Genomic DNA, 18,954 nt, shown 5'->3' on the forward strand with positions numbered 1-18,954 from the left:
CATTTTACTTACTAGATTACTTGTTTATTATAAAAGAATATTATAAAGGACATAGATGAAGAGCCAGATGAAGTACATAAGGCAAGGAAGTGTCCCAAGCTCAAGAACTTTTGTCCCCACAGAACTGGAGTGTGTCACATTCATATGGATGCGTTCTGGTTCACCAACCTGAAAGCTCTCTGAACCTGGTGTTTTGGGTTTTATGGAGGCTTTGAATATTACATAGGAATGATTGATTAGATTATTGGCCACCGGTGACTGATTCAACCTCCAGCATCTCGCCTCTCCCCAGAGGTCAAGGGTTGAGACCTGAAAGTCCCAACTCTCCATCAAGGTTAGTTCCCTTGGCAACCAGCACCCATCCTTACTTGATCTAAGGGCTTTGCAAAAGTCAACTTGTTAACATAACAAAAGACACCTTTATCACTCATCTCTGAGGAAATGTTAAGGGTTTTAGGAGCTCTGTGTGAGAAACAGGGGGGAAGACCCAATATATATTTTCTGTTACAAATAACAATATCACAAATGCGAAAAGCAGAGGAAAAATGTAACCAAACTCGAGAGGTTTGCCACTTGGGGTGCACCAAACTGACCACAACCCAAAGAAATGTTGAAAGCAAAGAACTTTTTGTTGTTTGTTATGAGTGAGGAGACAGAGATTGCTTTCAAAGCACTCTCTCTCCATGGGGTTAGTGCAGGAAGCTTTTATACAGTGTATTTAGGGGACAGAGGAAGCTTACACAAACACTTCAGTTCGGTTGCGCATGCCTAGCATGTCAATGTGCTGGTGCCTACATCGTGTGTTTAAAAAATGGCAGAAAACTTGTCCATCGCAGGAGATCTTCATATTACAATGAGCTAACGGTAACTTCAGGACAACTCGAGGGGGCTTCTGCACAGGTCTTCAGCTCCAGTCCAGCTCAAGCGAGCTCATTTTTTTTAAAGATTTATGTATTTATTATTTGAGAGAGAAAGAGCACAGGCACGCAGAGGAGGGGCAGAGGGAGAGGGAGAGAGAGGATCTCAAGCAGACTCCCCGCTGAATACAGAGCCCTACGCAGGGCAGGTTCCATCCCACGACCCTGAGATCAAGACCCTGAGCTGAAATCAAGTCAGATGCTCAATTGACTGAGCCACCCAGGTGCCCCTCAAACTGGCTCATTTAGCAAGGGCTACCAGTGTTAACACCTACTTGGGCATCTCCTTGGTGGGAACTGTTCATTCTGCAAAACAAAACACATTCCTTCCCTGCTTTTGTCCCTTCTTCTCTCTTCTGCTGATAGCTTTCAGCCCTCTTATTTGAGTAACTTCCCATTGCATCCTAGCTACCAAAATGAAACAAGAACAAATGGATATGGAGAAAGAGAAATTGGGATACTATAAAAGTATACAGTGTTGGAAAGAATACAATAGAATAAACACTAGAATAGACAAAAACAGAGACATGGGTAAATTAGAAAAATTGCTCAGAAAAATTAACCCAGATTACAGTTTAGAAAGAAAAAGAATGGTTAGTAATTTTCAGAGTGCTGAGAGAAAATAATTTTTAACCTCAATTCATATTTAACCATACCATCATTTCAGAATGAGGGCAAAAATAAGATAAGTTTGTACATACAGAATCAAAGATAATTTAACTATCAGATATTCACTAGAAGAAATATTTAAGGCTGTAGTTCAACAAGAAAGAAAGTGAACTAAGAAGGTGTAGCACTCAAAAATTAACACTGAACACAGAAATTGATACCAGCAACTTAATAATTAATAATAAATATTTCTTTTAAATAATTGAATTTAAACAGAAAATCTCAAACATGATCAGGATGAGGAAATAATTCAGTGTCTGTTTAAAGCATGCTGAAGTTCCTGTGAAAACTATAAACTATTAGAAAAATTCATAGCTAAGAAAGTTTTACTTTTTAATTTAAAGTACTGCTTAACTAACAAAACCTATGGATTCAAAGAAAGCAGAAAGGAACAGAGATAATTAGATAAGTTTAGGAAAACTCTAAGTCTAACACAAGGAGGATAAAAAACATTTAAAAAAAGACAAAATCAATTTAAATTACAAGATATTTAGAACTGAATGACAATGAAAATACTACACATAAAAAGGCAATTTGCCGCTAAAGTAGTTTTGGAGGAAATTCGTGGCCTTATATAAGTGTGTTTTATAAAAAAGAAAGATCTAAAATACATGAATTAATTTTCAATTAAAAGACTGAAAAAAAACCAATGGATATCCCTAAAGAAATGAAGTAGAACGAAGAAGGAAATAAAGATAGAAGAGATCAGTGAAAAAGAGAACAAACGAACCAAAAAAAAAAAAGGAATTGCCATATACTTTTAAATAAAACAGACAAATCTCTAGCAAGAATGATCAAAGAAAAGAGAAAAGGCACAAATACATAATATTAGGAAAAGAGAGGTCTTTAAAATCATAAAATCCCATGAACAACTCTATGCCGGTACATTTGGAAACCAAAAGGAAATGATAATTGTGTGGGCAATGTAATTTTCTAAAGCTGACTCAAAAAAGTAGAATGAATAAACAAATAACCATTAACAAAATTAAACCAGTAATCACATTCATTTCCCATCCCTCCAAGATAGGCCCAGATGTTCGTACAAACATATGACATTGGACCAATAGAACAGAATAATATCTAGAAGCAGTAACAAACATATATAAGAATTGGAAATACAACAAAATCAGCATTAAAAAAATCAGTAGTGAAATGATAACCTTAATTAAAAGAGTTGGACAAATGGTATCCATATGGAATAGATGCCTTACAATGAACACAAAAATAAATTCCAGGTGGATTCAACTACTAAATATGAAGAGCAGAACTTTGTAACTTTTGAAAGGAAATGCAGGAGAATAATTTTAATATTTGAGGATAAGGAATATTATCTTGAAAAATTCATAAAGAACACAAACTTGATTATCTCCCATCTCTACCATGCCCTAGCCTGCTTTGTGATTTGGGAGGCTCACCAGAATGTGCTGCATAAAAAGTCTCCCTGGCTTTTAGGGTTTGGGGGGCTTTTTTAGATTCCACATATGAGTGAGGTCATACAGTATTTGTCCTTCTCTGACTTCTTTCACTTAGCATAATGCCCTCGAGTTTCATCCATGTTGTCCCAAATGGCAGGATCTCCTCAGGCTTTCAACAGGGTTTGCCACACAGGAGTCACTGACATGGTCCTAAGGGCAGGAAGAAATTGAGGATGGGCAAGTGCTGTTTCTGGTTCCCTCAACACCCCAATACAACATGTTGTCTGTTGCCCTGTGCAATAAATGACAGCTCTCGTCAGCCAGCCCTCTCCTCTCAGCCCCTCCAAGAATAGCTCTCTACTTTCTGTTTTCACTTCTAGGAGTGGTTGCTCTTCCTCACTCTTGGGAACCACTCTATCCTTTATTGGTTTCCCAGAACCCTGATCAGTCTTTGGAAATTGCCCCATTACTAACCTCTCCGCAATTTCATGCTCTTGAGTATATCCTGTGCTTTCTTTCAAGACTCTAGCTGATATATCAAGAAGGAAAGAATGACAAAATTTTATTTAAAACTTCTTCATAATAAGACAACCACGCCACCAGCAAGGGAAGGGAGTGGGGGAGGACGGGAGGCAAGAAAAAGTCAAACAAGAAGATTTTTGTAATGTCTATAACTGACAGAGAATCGCCCTCCCAAATGGAAAAGGAGCTACACATCAATAAGAAAAATGGGGAAGAGATACAAACAGGAAATTCATAGAGGAGGTAAGTAGAATAGGAAAAATCAAAACAAAATAAAACCCCAGGGGATTATAAATTTTCAGTCCCTACACCACCTGTGAGCCTCCCCACGTCTTCTGGCTTCCTGGGCAGCTGTGGGGGGAGAGTTGGCTGGGAGATGGGCACCGGAGACAATCGGGGCAGAGTGCTCTCTTCAGGCTCATCGGGGAATGACAGCAATAGGGCAGTCGCTGGAGGGGTTACAGAGGATGTCACTGGGGGATGAGGTTCAGGATAAGACCCAGGCTGGCGTGGTATTGATGGAGTTGAGTTTCACAGTAGTCTGGAAGAGATTGAGGCAAAGAATTATGGGTGGGGACAGATGGTAGTAAACTTGGTGAGGGCAGGTGGAAGATTGAAGAAGTTCATCCCTGATGGTCTCTTACTCGCTCAAGAGTATGAGGAAAAGGTAGATACTGGCAAGGACTGCTGAGGTCCTACTAAGGTGGAGGGTAAGGACGGATGATCTCCTGACTCTGGGGTTCTTCTACACCAAACTGGTCTATGCCAACTTGTTCCAAACCGTCCTCTCTACATTTCATCACTCCCTCCCTAAAATCGTAGACTTCTGCCCAACTGGACAACTCATAATTTCCTTTTAAATAAATTGCCTCCAGGGGCACCCCAGTGGCTCAGTCGGTTAAGTGTCCAACTCTTGATTTCAGCTCAGGCCATGATCTCAGGGTTGTGAGATTGAGCCCCGCGTAAGTGTGAAATTCTCTCTTTCCCTCTGCCCCTCCCCTCCACTGGTGCTCTCTCTCTCTCCAAATAAATAAATAAATCTCTAAAAAAATTTTAAAAATAAAAAAATAAATTGCCTCCATCTAATAATTAGCACGCTAAAGTCCTAAAATTCTTCTATTGGAAACCAGGGTTATTTAAAATAATTTGTCGAGTTTTATTGAGACATAACTAACATACAGCACTGTGTAGGTTTAAGATGCACAGCACCTTAAGAATAATAAGAATAGGGGCACCTGGGTGGCTTAGTCGGTTAAGTGCCTGCCTTCAGCCAAGGTCATGATCCCAGAGTCCTGGGATCGAGCCCTGGGAGCCCCGCATCGAGCCCCGGGAGTCCCACATCGTGCTCCCTGCTCCACGGGGAGCCTGCTTCTCCCTCTCCCTCTGCCTGTCGCTCCCCTGTTTGTGCGTGCATGCTCGCTCTCTCTGTCAAATAAATAAATAAAATCTTTTTAAAAAAGAATAATAAGAATATGCTGTAATATTTTTAATCCATTCATCCATCAGTGGACAGAGGTTATTTCAATGTCTTGGCTATTGTAAATAACACTGCTATGAACGTGGGGGTGCAGATGTCTCTTTGACAAAGTTTTTTCATTTACCCAGAAGTGGAATTGCGGGATCATGGGGTAGAGTAGTTCTGTTTTTAATTGTTTGAGGAGCCTCCATGCAGTTTTCCTTAAGCAGCTGCACCAGTTTACTGTCCCACCAACAGTGTGGACGGATCCCTTGTCTCCCCATCCATGCCTGCATTTGTTATCTCTTGTCTTTTTAATGGTGGCCATTCTAACAGGCTTGACGTGATATCTCATTGTGGTTTTGATTTGCTTTTCCCTGAGGATTAATGATGTTGAACATCTTGAATGATTTTAAAGCGTTGGAAAAGAGATAATGTAGTGAAACAATTGTTTTTACATATCTTTTTGTGTTAGTTTGGGATAAATCAATAGGATATGCGAATAAAATAAATATGTATTTTTTCTAACAAAGCCACATAGATTCCTCTTTCAGGATTTTAATAGTCCGGGCGCCTGGGTGGCTCAGTTGTTAAGCGTTTGCCTTTGGCTCAGGTCATGATCCCAGGGTCCTGGGATCGAGCCCCACATCGGGCTCCCTGCTCCGCGGGAAGCCTGCTTATCCCTCTCCCACTCCCCCTGCTTGTGCTCCCTCTCTCGCTGTGTCTCTCTCTGTCAAATAAATAAATAAAATCTTAAAAAAAAAAAAAAAAAAAAGAGTCAGATGCTAAAAAAAAAAAAAAAAAAAAAAAAAGGATTTTAATAGTCCATATTTCTCCATTTGGAAGTTAGGACTAAGGATTTACAAGTACAACTAGAAAATTAGTTACTTTGCCTGTATTTTGTTATTGGAGCTCTGAATTCAGTTCAGTGCAATGCACACTGTTGAGTACCGGTTAGGTTCAAGGTACTGTGTTTATGACTGGGGAGAGGAAGGAGTTGAATGCAATACAGGAAGCCTCTGACCGTGGAAATGTATAATGCTTGTACATAAAATAGCATTATTCCAAGTAATTTCAATCTCCAGTAGTCTGCACTTTTCCTGCAGGCGTAGAGGTAGATGTATGATCTCCAAAAAGGTGTGTTTTCCCATCACAACTGACCTTCAGGTTTGCTTAAAGCAATACTGCTCCTCCTGCCTCACCTTTGTTTAATGAGAGCCATTTCCTAATGCCAACGTTGGGTTAATGGACTGAGATGGGAGAAAATCAAACGTATCTCTTCGTTTTACACCAGATTGCCTTTCTGCCTTGTGGCTTTAATCACTCAATCCTACTCACATCTGCCATAATAACAATTATGGCTTTTCTCCTGACTTCTTACCCAGGAGGATATGTCAGAGTAGACCAACATCTCCTGAAGAAAGGAAGGGCAAATTCTTCATCTCTTTCCAGCATCGTAGGTAATAATTTTCCTCTGCAAACCCTCAAGGAGTCTCTCTTCTGGCTTTTCACATCTACTATTCCCACAGGTTCGTGGCTCTGTTCTGATTTATGCATTTTCTTCTATCCTCTTTCTTCTGAGATAAATTTTAATTATGTAGACAGATTGTAAAAGTCTCTTTCTTCTTGTAAACAGCTATTTCTCTGTTAGTACTGGATTTTGTTTAACTGGTTTCTCCTAACTGAATCTTCCTGTGCACCCAGGAATTACGTCTGTTCGTTGTTTAACTGCAGCACCAAGACAAGAGAAAGCTGGCTTCTTGTAGTTTCCCTTGAGGGAGCCAATCTTGGAACACCTCAGATTGCAGCTCTCCCTCAGGAACTGTTCTTTGTTGCATATGTTTGGAAAGCCCATAAGATTTTAGCTTTGAATCAATATAAGAGCAAAGCACCACCCATCAAATAACAGTATGATGAGACTCTCAGTTCTTCTACTTATTTAAAAACTTACTCTACTAGCAAAATCAAGAAAATGCTTGAAATGCTCAAAAGCCCTCATGAAAAACTGTGGCCCCTTCCTCAGGTGATTCAGACAAGTGGATTCTAGAAAACTCCTCAGGTAATTCTAACAATCATTGCTCTTCCTCTGGCCCCTTCTGGGTAATAATTAAAATATAAAGAAAAAATGTATTTATATCATGACTTCTTTTGTTATTCTGCATACACACTTTTAACTATTTGTTGGATTTGTGTGTTTTTTTAAGATTTAGTTTATTTATTTGAGAGAGAAAGCACAAGTGTGTAGAGGGGCAGAGGGAGAGGGAGAAGCAGACTCTCTGCTGAGCAGGGAGCCCAATGCGGGATTCATCTCAGGACCCTGGGATCATGACCTGAGACGAAGGCAGATGCTCAACCGACTGAGTCACTCAGGGGCCCTCACCAAACACCTTTTTAAAGGCTAAATCAGTATTCTCCCAGAAGTTTTTGAGGCACATTTGGAGAAAAAAGAGATCATTTTTAGACACAGCAGTGCGTGTGATGTCCTCACAGTGAGAAAACATTCAGCTCATCCGAAAAGGAGGTGTGGTCTGTGGCCAGAGAACAGAGGCAAGGTCTTTGGCCAGTGTTAGATAAAAGCCATGACCTTGGCCTCATTAGCAGGACTATGTGAGCTCACCATGCGGGTGACTGCGTATTTGCGTGCAGTTCATGGGAAGCAGGGCTTCTTAACTTGGGTTCCAGTGACAATAGCTAAGCATCCTGCTCTTTATGCAAGATTTTGTGTGTGTTTATATTTGTCTAAGAGGGTTTGCATTTTCATTAGATTCTCAAACGTGGATGTGACTTACAAAAAGTAAAAGGGTAAGATTACACTAAATGAGATTGTTCTAAAACAAAGTCATTTCAATATTTCTTTAAGCCTTTCATTACGGAGGTAGTTTTCTGTAATCTGAGGTTGATTTCTGTACTCCCATGTTCTTATGGGAGAAGCCCTTTAAATCTGACCTTTTAATATTTATCCTTTTGTGCATTGGAGGGATTGTAAATGTACCCTTTCAGTTGGAGAAATCTATTACTTTTACATGAGAGGGAAATGATAGATTGAACCTTCCATTTTTATATATTTTTCAGTCAGGAAGTGATTTTCCCCCTTTATTCTATAAACATGTTTTTCAAAACTCCTTCAACAATCCACTCTGATAGTCTTCTTTCCCCTCGCAATCATTTTAAGGTAACCCGAGCCTGCTTTACTCTTTCCAGCATAGGGTGGCTTAAGTCTGGCTATATTGCACCTAATTAAATGTGAGGGTGTTACTTATTAATGGTAGGATAATACATTCCTAAGTTTATGATAGAAAATTGCCATTCTAGGGACAATCTCCTACAGTCCCTTCTGTCTTCAGAGTGTTCCAGTTCACCTACGTCTTCACTAGCATTGATATGCTGCATATTTATGTTGTATTGGGAAAGAAATGTCATCAGCAAGGTACAATGTGGATTTTTTAAAAATTCTAGGTTACTTCATGGAAGGAGTGCTTAATAGAACAAGACAGGACCAAAGCTCTACGGAAAAACAAATGATGTGGTCTTCAGAAATGAGGAGAAAGGCAGCCATCTGAAATGGTCATGAACCCCAAACAAATCTTCCTCTCGGTGCTCATTTTTGGAGTAGCAGGGCTTCTCCTCTTCATGTATTTGCAAGTCTGGATTGAAGAACAGCATACAGGTAATAATTATTTTTTTCTATTTTACTTGTAATGGTCATTTTCAATGAAACAAGCTGTAGTGTTTACAGAACTATAGAATGTCACAGTATTTCCAACAACAACAAAAAATAGACACAAACTATAATCCCCAGCTCCTAAAAGAAAGGACGATTATGCAGTTCTGGTGGGCATTTGTTCCGTGGATGGGACAACACTTGGAATTTTTATTATATCAGTGGGGAAACAGCATGGCCCATTAGCCCAGCAAGGACTGCTTGTTAGAGAATTTGTCTACTCAAATGTGTAGCATGTGTCCTACCACTGATATGCATTGGGCACAAGTCTAAAGGGAAATAAATATACAACTAAAAATCTCCTTTAATTCCTTTTTGATTTTTGTGTCAGTACTCAAAATTGGCATGGAAATTCTATAATACCTTTACTATGAAGCAAGAGTACACAAACTTTGTCTGTAAAAGATTAGATAGAAAATATTTTAGGTTTTGTAGACCATACCATTTCTATCACAGCTACTCATATCGTATCACATGAACAGCCATAGATTATATGTAAACAAACAGACCTGGCTGTGTTCAATAAAACTTTATTTACAAAAACAAATATTGGGCTGGATTTGGTCCACAAGCAGTAGTTTGCCAATTCCTTCTATACTTGTACTTTCATCATTCTAGTTTGCTGTTGCCATACATTCAAAACACTCAATTACTGTTAAAATGGATTATGTTTATAATGATTAAAGGAAATGTCTTAGAACATCACAGAAATATATACATATATGTGTTGTGAAAATCAATTGTTTTCCATGAGTAGAAATAGCCAATGGCTTATGACTCTTAAGGAAAATAAAGTAAAAACAGAAGAACAATTTCTTAATTGCTTCCAATTGTGGCCTATTTTTAAATCACTCTAGATATTAAGCCCTATTCTGAGGGGTGCCTGGGTGACTCAGTCAGTTAAGCCTCCGACTCTTGATTTCGGCTCAGGTCACGATCTCAGGGTCGTGGGATCAAGCCCCGCATCAGGCTTCTTGCTCAGCATGGAGTCTGCATGTCCCTCTCCCTCTGCTCCTCCCCCTGCTCTCTCTCTCTCAAATAAATAAATAAAATCTTAAAAAAAACTACTTTGAAAGATAATTCAATACTGAGTTACAAATACGATACTTTTTAAAGTTGTTTCCGTTTCTAAATCCCTTTCCTTGGATTATCCTCATATACACCTTAGATTTATTTAATTTATATAATAACTCTTGTGAAAAGAATTTGCATATAACTATTTTCTAGAGGATATGTAACATTGTCAAAACTTATTCTTAATTCCCATATAAGTTACATGAACTGTAATATTTTCTAAGTTTGCTATATTACTATAGTAATTTATCATAACTTATAATATTTCATGAAACCATCTATAATAAAATACAGAGGCTGATTTCTCTTGCAGTGGAGATCTTGTCACATAGTAAGCTCTCGGTGTTTGTTGAATGAGGGATAAAAAGGTGAATAAATAGATTGAAAACCCATTGCAGACTACAGACTGGAATGCAGCAAAAGAGGAAGAATCAGAGATCTCATCATTGGGTCGTTTGCTAATTCCATAGCCTCATAACAAAGTTCACAAGGGAAGTATCACAACAGGGTTCCAATCTATAAAAGAAAATATATTCGTATATACAGAACTCTGGGAGAAATGTAATGGTATGATATTCTAAGTTTATAGATGAGAAAGCTGAGGCTTGGGTAGGCAAGGAACTTATCCCCGACCTCACGTGTGCAGGTCTAGGTGTAGAAGGAAGGCTCTGATTGTGTCTGTGCAAAGTCCATGCCGTAGTATCAGTCTGGATACTGACTTGTAAACCTAAGCTATTCACAAGTTCATAGATGTGTAACCTCTTCTGCAAGTTGGATTCTTAATTGAGTTCCTAATTTTTCCAAGGTGGGAAATTATTTTCCCCAGTTACGATGGGCTTGTACTATAATAATATACTATAACTTAAATTGTATTTGTACTAATAATATACTATAACTTAAATTGTATTTGTAATTTGCTAGTACTTTCTCTGATTCTCTGTATGTCTTAAATAAATTGTATATAATATTTCATAATCTACTCATGATAGTGAGTGTAAATGTTAGAACCAAGATTCCTTTAGATAACTATCTTACTGAAGAAACATTTTATTATTTTTATTATTTTTCAATCAGACTTCCATCTGGACTTCTGCCTTATCCCAGACTAGTGCCCTGGGTTGTAATTCTCTAGTTTTCCAGGTAGACCGGTACATGTGTATTTTTATATGTGTTTTAGATAACATCAGAAGCATCAGTCATTTTTACAGGAAGTTTCTTTTTAAATCAGAAAATATCTGAATGTGTGCTTTGATGTTAAGTTAAAAATGAAAATTTTGTCTTTTGGACATTTTAGAACTGTCATTCAAAGAACTGTGGAGGATGAGTTTATTTTGGTTCCTGAGACCCTCTGTAAATAGAGCAGATTTTAAAAACTCTGAATGGTTTTTGATCTCATATACATTTCAGTTGTATATGAGAACTCTTAGGTTCTTTTCATACCCTGTATTTGAGACCTTTAAAATCTAATAAGATCTGGGCTATTTTCTAAGAAGGCTTTCTAGTTTTCCTGGGTTCTTCTGTTAAAATAAAATGCTTTAGAGTTACAAAAAAATCTTAAATATGCTCTGATATGCTAGTAAAGATTATGAATAGACAAAATTTTTGGAGGTGAAGAGGAAAAATATGTGACAAAGAAAGTAAAATCTATCTAGTTATACAACAGAGAGTTCTATAATAACACCCATTTTGCAGTACCACACCAATTAAATTATGCATTTCTTTATGCTAATGTGGATGTATTATTATGAATTTTATTTTATAAATCTTTTCCCCTAAGTTGTTAAGAATGCAAGTTTCATATTCAAAAGAATCTTGAAAATCTCAGATCTACTTTTAGCTGTGTGACCCTGGGCAAGTCCCTTAGCCTCTCTGTACTGCAATTTCCTCATCTGTAAAATGGGGATTACAATGTTTTCCATGTAGGGTGGCAGGGAGGATTAAAGGAGACTTAGCATGATGCCTGGCAAGTAGTAGGGAACAATGAATGTGAACTGTTATTCTGGAAATGATGCAGAACACCTGAGGACTAGCTTTTTTGGAGTTATCATTACTAAGACTCAGCCACAATTCAGGAAAACAATCTTAAGCTTGGGCCTTGCATGATTTAAAAAAACAAAAAAAGGGCTCAGTACCAACTCCAGTTAAAACAGTTAGGACAGTCTAACTGGCACAGAGCCAGCGTGTTTCACAGTGTAGGAATTGGAAGGAGGATGATCCAGTTGAGTGCAGAGAGGAGAGTTGGTGTCCAAAAGGATCTCTGGTCTAGGCAGGGTGCCTCCAAGGTCAGGGTATCCATTCATTCAATAGCATTTTCTAAAGACTTAACGATCATAGGTGCCACACTGGTGAATACCCAGCTATAATCGGGAACCAGCTAGAACCCCCGTTCTCAAGGCAACTCGAGTCTCATGGACTGTAAGGGAGAAAATGGCCTTGAGTTCAGGCCAAGGTGCTGGTGCAAAAGGACGGTCCATTGTGACAGAAGAGACGGGCCCTCCAGGATGCTGCACAATAATGAGTTGGGACCAGAAGAAAGGGCCCGATCGGTCGTCAGTGATGGCATTGCTGAGCTGATGGTAGAAGCGCTGGGCATGGTGTGTGTTGGGGGCGGGGGGGTGGGCAGGGTTAGCAGGCATAGAGCACCAGAGCAGAACAGATACATCTGCCGGAAAGATGCGCTAATGGTGAAGGCCAATTCAGGATAAATCACAAGAATCGGTCACTTTTCCCCAGCGACTGTTGAAATTTGCAATTTGGTGCCCTCTTCCTCCAGGTAGAAGGTTAGTGCTAAAGAGAACAAATACCAAAAGGTGTGATACGTAAGTGTTTGCTACGTGCAGTAAGACGTGGTGAGGACCCTATCCTAATAGGGTCAGAATCTCAGCTTTAGAAAAGAATGTATAGATCATCTTGTATACCATCTAATTTTTTAAAAATATAAGTCAATTATATCACTCTCTTGTTTAAAATGTTTCAGTTATATCTCATTCTTTTCAACAAAAACTTCTCCCTGGGACGCACAGAGCTGTGTGGGGTGTAGCTCTGCCTGCCTCCACGGCCTCACCCTCCCTTCCCTCAAAGTGCTTCCCGGCGTCACCCCTGGTCTCTCAGCAAACCAAACCCTTTGCTGGCTCAGAGCTCTCAACGCTCACTGTTTCAGAAGCTGGGATGTTCTTCTCCCAACTCTCACCTGTCCCGCCTTGGCTCAGATGTCACCTGCCTTGATCAAAGCAGCCAATCAGCCAAGCACCCCATAGCCAATCAAGTCAGCACCCCCATCTTATTCATTTCCATCACCGAAATGTTCCTAATCAGCAACTACCTCATTTTAGTATTTGTTCTCGTGTTTATTGTCTGCATCGGGTGCTGTTTTACAAGTTCTATGAAAACAGGGACCTTGCCTGTCTTACCTACCTTGGTGTCCCCATTCCACAGCATGGAACACGCATGTGGTAGGTGCTCAATAGTATTGGTGTATGGGCAGATACCTAATGCTTCTTTTGGTTTTTCAGCATCCAGCGAAATGACTACATAGACTGTGTTTGAATATTTCTGGGGGCAAAAAATCCACTACTCCTCCAGGCATGCCCTCAACTTTATAGCCACCTCCTTGGAAAGTTCCATATGTTAAGCCAGAACTGCCTCCCTAAATTATGCTTACTCATCCTAGCTGTGTTCCTGGCACTGGCTCACTCTTCTTCCATAGCATGGCCAGATCATTTTCATGGCAAATGAAAGCTTTTTTAACCATTTTTGTGAGAAAATGATCCAGGTCCCTCTCCTTTGAACCATTAACACTTACCCTTTATCTCTTTTAAAATATGATGTATGTTATTCTTGTATGAAACCTGTGTTAGAAATGTACACCTTTAATAAAATCCCTCATTACGTAGTGAAGTTATGTACACATATTTTAAATATGCCAACTAGTGAAAAATCAAACAGATCCCACCAAATAACTTATGTTACTACTTTTCTTGAGATTTTCCAGAATCAAATTTAGTCTCATCTGTTCCAAACTAAAATTGTTCCCTGGATTTATCTGACACTGTAAAAATCTATCTAAACAACTTCTGAGCATTTTTATTCAGGACCATTTTTTTAAATAAATCTATTTAAACTAAAAAGAAAACAAAAACAGTTCACTTTTTTCTCCCCACCCCTCCTCCCCCAACCTTTGGCAACTACCAGTCTATTCTCTGTTATCTGTGAGCTTGGGTTTTTCTTAATTTTTTTTTTTTTTTTGGTTCCACATATAAGAGAGATCATACAGTATTAGCCTTTCTCTGTCTGACTTATTTCATTTGCTTAATACCTTCAAAGTCCATCCATATTGCAAATGGCAAGATTTCATTATTTTTTATTGCTGAGTAATACTTTTTATTCATTCATTGATGGACACTTAGGTTATTTCCATTTCTTGGCTACTGTAAGTAATGCTACAGTGGACATAGGGGTACATGTATCTTTTTGAAGCAATGTTTTCATTTTCTTTAGATAAATACTCAGAAGTGGAATTGCTGAATCATATAGTAATTCTATTTTTAATTTTTTGAGGAACCTTAATACTGCTTTCCATAGTGGCTGTACTAATTCATTTTCCTACTAATAGGGAACAAGGGCTCCCTTTCCTCCACATCCTTGCCAACACTTGTTATTTCTAGACTTTTTGAGAAATAGTCATTCTAACAGGTGCGAGGTGATATCTCACTGTGGTTTTGATTTGCATTTCCCTGAGGATTAAAGATGTAGAACATCTTTTCATATGTCTGTTGGCCATCTCTATGTCTTTGGAAAAATGTCTATTCAGATCTTCCAATTTTTTAATCGGATTGTTTGGGGTTTTTTTGCTATTGAATTGAGTTCTTTTTTTAAAGATTTTATTTATTTATATGAGAGAGAGAGGGCACGAGCAGGAGGGAGGGGCAGAGGGAGAGGGAGAAGCAGACTCCCCACTGAGCAGGGAGCCTGATGTGGGACTCGATCCCACGCCCCTGGGATCATGACCTGAGTCGAAGTCAGACAGCTTAACCGACTGAGCCACCCAGGCACCCGAATTGTTTGAGTTCTGTATTTATTTTGGATATTAGCCCCTTATCAGATGTCTGATTTGAAAATATTTTCTCCTATCCAGTAGGTTGCCTTTTCATTTTGTTGATGGTTTCCTTTGCTGTGCAGAAGGTTTTCAGTTTGATGTAGTCCCACTTGTTTATTTTTCTTTTGTTGCTTTTGCTTTTGGTGTTAGATTTTAAACATCATCCAAGACATATATCAGGGAGCTTACTACCCTACACTTCCTTCTAGTTTTATAGTTTCAGGTCTCATATTTAGGTCTTTAATCCATTTTGAGTCGATTTTTGTGTACGGTATAAGGTAGTAGTCCAGTTTCATTCTTTTGCATGAGGCTGTCCAGTTTTCCCAACACCATTTGTTGAAGAGACTATCCTTTTCCATTGTATATTCTTGTCTCCTTTGTCGTAAATTAGCCATATAAGCGTGGGTTTATTTCTGGGCTCTCTATTCTGTTCCATTGAGCTATATGTCTGTTTTTATGCAAATACTGTTTTATGCAAATACTGTTTAGCTTTGTAATATAGTTTGAAATCAGGGAGCATGATGCCTCCAGCTTTGTTTTTCTTTATCAAGATGGCTTTGCCAAGACTAATAATTTGTTGGGTTTTTTATTGATAGTATTTTTACATGATTACCTTAAACAGAAACTTGTTTGACTTTTCTTTCATACCTCTAAGTAGACATTTTTTCCTGATTTCTACTAGTTTCTTTCTGATTTACACTAAATAAGTAGTGGTATCTGAATTTAGTTTAAGGTTCAACATTAGCATCTAAGCTAATAATTATCAGCTAATATATGAATTATCATAGCTAGCATAGGAAAGACTCATATAGCTATAAACCCACCTTCTCAGAACTCGTTGTCACCAATCCAGGCTCTTGTAGGACTGATACCCAACCTACTTAGCCTGAAAGTATGTTCTTTTGGTCAGTGATGTAGACTTCTCGTAGATCGGGGTTCTATTCAGATCCTACATTCTATTATCAATGGCAACGTAGCCAAAAAACAAATAGCTACTTTTAATATTTTCTTCTGCTAATGTTAGACCCAGGTTTTGTTTTAACCCTCATACGTGTGTGTGAAGGTGAAACGTAGTAGCTACAAGCTTCTGATTTGAGGCAAAGTAAAGCCACCTTATTGCTTTTTCTCAGACAATTGCTTCAGAAACTCATAAGCAACCTGGCATCGTGCTTTGGTATTTCTAAGGAGATTTCATCTTGCTTTTTTTTTCAAACTAAGTATATTTTGTGGCATCTGAAGTTTTGCAACTAGACTGGATTGACATAATTCTTTTCTCTGGAGTCTCTCTGATGAGAAAGTATGTTCTTTTCCTCCAAAATCAAGCTGTTCATCCTGGTTGTGATGTTGCTGTATTGAAATTGTATTTTCTCCCAGGGGATCTTTGTATACCTGAGCTGAAGCAAAGCCACTTATAACATGGAAGGACTTTCTCTTTACAGTCAATCACATACTCAGGAAAATAGAATTGTTTTCTTTAAAAAAAAAAATCACTCATTGATTTACTCCCTCCACTTTTGATGAGGATGGCAACCATTTTTAAAAAGATCTATTTATTTATTTGACAGAGAGAAAGAGAGGGCCGTGGGGAGGGGCAGGGGGAGAGGGGGAGGAAGAGAGAGTCCCAAAGAGACTCCATGTGGAGCAGGGAGCCTGACGCAGGGCTCGATCTCACGACCCTGAGATCACGACGTGAGCCAAACCAAGAGCTGGATGCTTAACCAATTGCACCACTCAGGTGCCCCTGCAGCCATTTTTTTTTTTTTTTTTTAATCAAATGAGCACCTGCTCTGTCTGCTCACCTCTGGATGCCACTGTATCCTGTCTTCTTTTATGTGATCTTTGCCCATCTCAGGGCCTTTGAGTTAACTGTTCTGTCTTCCTAAACTATGTTTCCTTGGCTGTTTCATTGCTGGCTTTCCTTATCATTCAGGGTATAGTTTAAATATCACCCTCCCTCAACATCTTATGTAAAATAGATATCCTCTGGTGTTTTCTCTCCCAGCACCTGTTTTTATTATTTCCTAATTTGACCTCATGGCACTTATTCCAATCTCTAGTCGTGCTTTATGTTTACATATAGCCTACTTCTCTCAGTAAAGTATAAGCCTCTCAAGGGCAGGGAGCTTATATGCTGGTCACCAGTATATATCCATCCTTCTTCCGAACTTCCAGGTCCTGACTTCAATCCTCACTTCACTGTGTACCCCCAGTGCCCTCCAAATTCAGGGTTATTCTTATTCACCCAGCCACCTGTAACTTGCTTCACCCGAGGGATTTTGCCTGGCCTTTCTGCTCCAGCCTTCTGAGTCTGCTGTGTTCCTGGGTGCTTTAGCCTCATACCCCAGAAACCATACTACTAGAAATGAAGGAGTAGTATTGTCAAAGTTGCTTAATTTTCTGAAATTGAATAACATTCAGCAGCCAAGCTTTGCTACAGGGTCAATCCAGTCAACATAGATTTTTAAAAGTCTAGTAATAAGATGAATACATTTGTTTCCAAATATGTTTTCAGCACAGGAAAACAATAATGCTATTGCTTCAGCTTAGCACTCACCCTACTTCAGAGAGCTGTCCTCTGCCTCCGTTTCTTTTGGGGGCTCCTTCTCGCCTACATTGTCTACAGAGTTAGAGCAGACGCTGCCGTATTACAGCGGAACGCTTCATTTGGCACGCTGACAGGCACCTGGCCAATACGAGGCCCATCTTTCGTAGTACATCACACATTGTGGTGACAACAAATGGCTAGTCCAAGGAATGGGTGGCCGATGCAAGTTTAGCCAACGATTCCCTTTCTTGGGATTTTGGTTTTCAATACCAGGAGAATGGGCACGAGTGCCTAACCTGTATGGTACAATCTCAGAAGCATGTGTGGCTGTTTCCTACCATGCAGGCCAGAAGAGCTGACGATACTAGGCTGGAGACAGAAGAAAAGCAGTCAGGAGGAGAAGAGCAAAGCTGTGGACGAGCCTCAGCAAGTGTTTTTGTTCCTGAACCAGCTTATCCCAAGATTCAACCCTGCTGCTGCCTGGTACTTCAGGTGGCTTGTAGGGGCAGAAAACTTTTTCCCTTCTTCCCTTCTCAGTTCTTTGGCTGGCCTAATAATTATATCGACATAAAACAGATTAACAGGAGAAAAAAATTGAATTTCATATGTATTAGAGCCCCATAAAAATATGAGACTCAAAGAAATGACCAAAGAAGGCAGCTTTTTTTTTTCCAGTTCATTCTTTGTTGTGGTTGTTGTTCTTTGAAATTCTTTATTTAAATTCAATTTAGTTAACACATAGTGTATTATTAGTTTCAAGGGTAGAATTTAGTGATTCATCAGTTGCATATAATACCTAGTACTCATTCCATCAAGTGACCTCCTCAAAGTCCATCACCCAGTTACCCCATCCTGCCACTCCTCCTCCCCTCCAGCAACCCTCAGTTTGTTTCCTAGAGTTCAGCATCTCTTATGGTTTGCTTTCCTCTCTATTTTCATCTTACTTTATTTTTCCTTCCCTTCCCCTATGTTCATGTCTTTTTTTGTTTTGTTTTGTTTTAAGATTTTATTTTATTTTTTTATTTTTTAACAGAGAGAGACACAGCAAGAGAGGGAACACAAGCAGGGAGAGTGGGAGAGGGAGAAGCAGGCTTCCCGCGGAGCAGGGAGCCTGATGTGGGGCTCCCTCCCAGGACCCTGGGATCATGACCTGAGCCAAAGGCAGATGCTTAAAGGCTGAGCCACCCAGGTGCCCCTGTTCATGTTTTGTTTCTTAAATTCTACGTATAAGTGAGATCATATGATAATTATCTTTCTCTGATTGACTTACTTTGCTTAACATAATACCCTCTAGTTCCATCCATGTCATTGGGAATGGCAAGATTTCATTCTTTTTGATGGCTGAGTAATATTCCAGTGTGTGTGTGTGTGTGTGTGTGTGTGTGTGTGTACCCCACATCAAGAGGCAGCTTTTATAACTCTTAGACAAACAATAAATATGTGAAGAATTGACAAGACACAGGTTTGGGCTTGGGGTAGTAAGTTGGTAAAGATGTCACAAGGTTCGCTTATATGGTCTTCTCAGCACTGAATTCCCTAA

General features: G+C 39.2%; 1 protein-coding gene across 2 annotated transcripts in view; it reads left to right on the plus strand.

Annotated features, from left to right (window-relative positions):
- Positions 1–18,954, plus strand: part of CHST9 (carbohydrate sulfotransferase 9) — a 236,966-nt gene that overhangs the window by 31,492 nt on the left and 186,520 nt on the right. For both annotated transcript variants that reach the window (XM_036077574.2, XM_036077575.2), the window contains exon 2: positions 8,436–8,646. In XM_036077574.2, coding sequence (XP_035933467.1) covers positions 8,541–8,646 — 106 coding nt within the window. In that variant the 5' untranslated portion in view covers positions 8,436–8,540. The remainder of the gene's footprint in view (positions 1–8,435; positions 8,647–18,954) is intronic.

This window comes from Halichoerus grypus, chromosome 13 (genome assembly GCF_964656455.1).
Source record: "Halichoerus grypus chromosome 13, mHalGry1.hap1.1, whole genome shotgun sequence".
NCBI lineage: Eukaryota > Metazoa > Chordata > Mammalia > Carnivora > Phocidae > Halichoerus > Halichoerus grypus.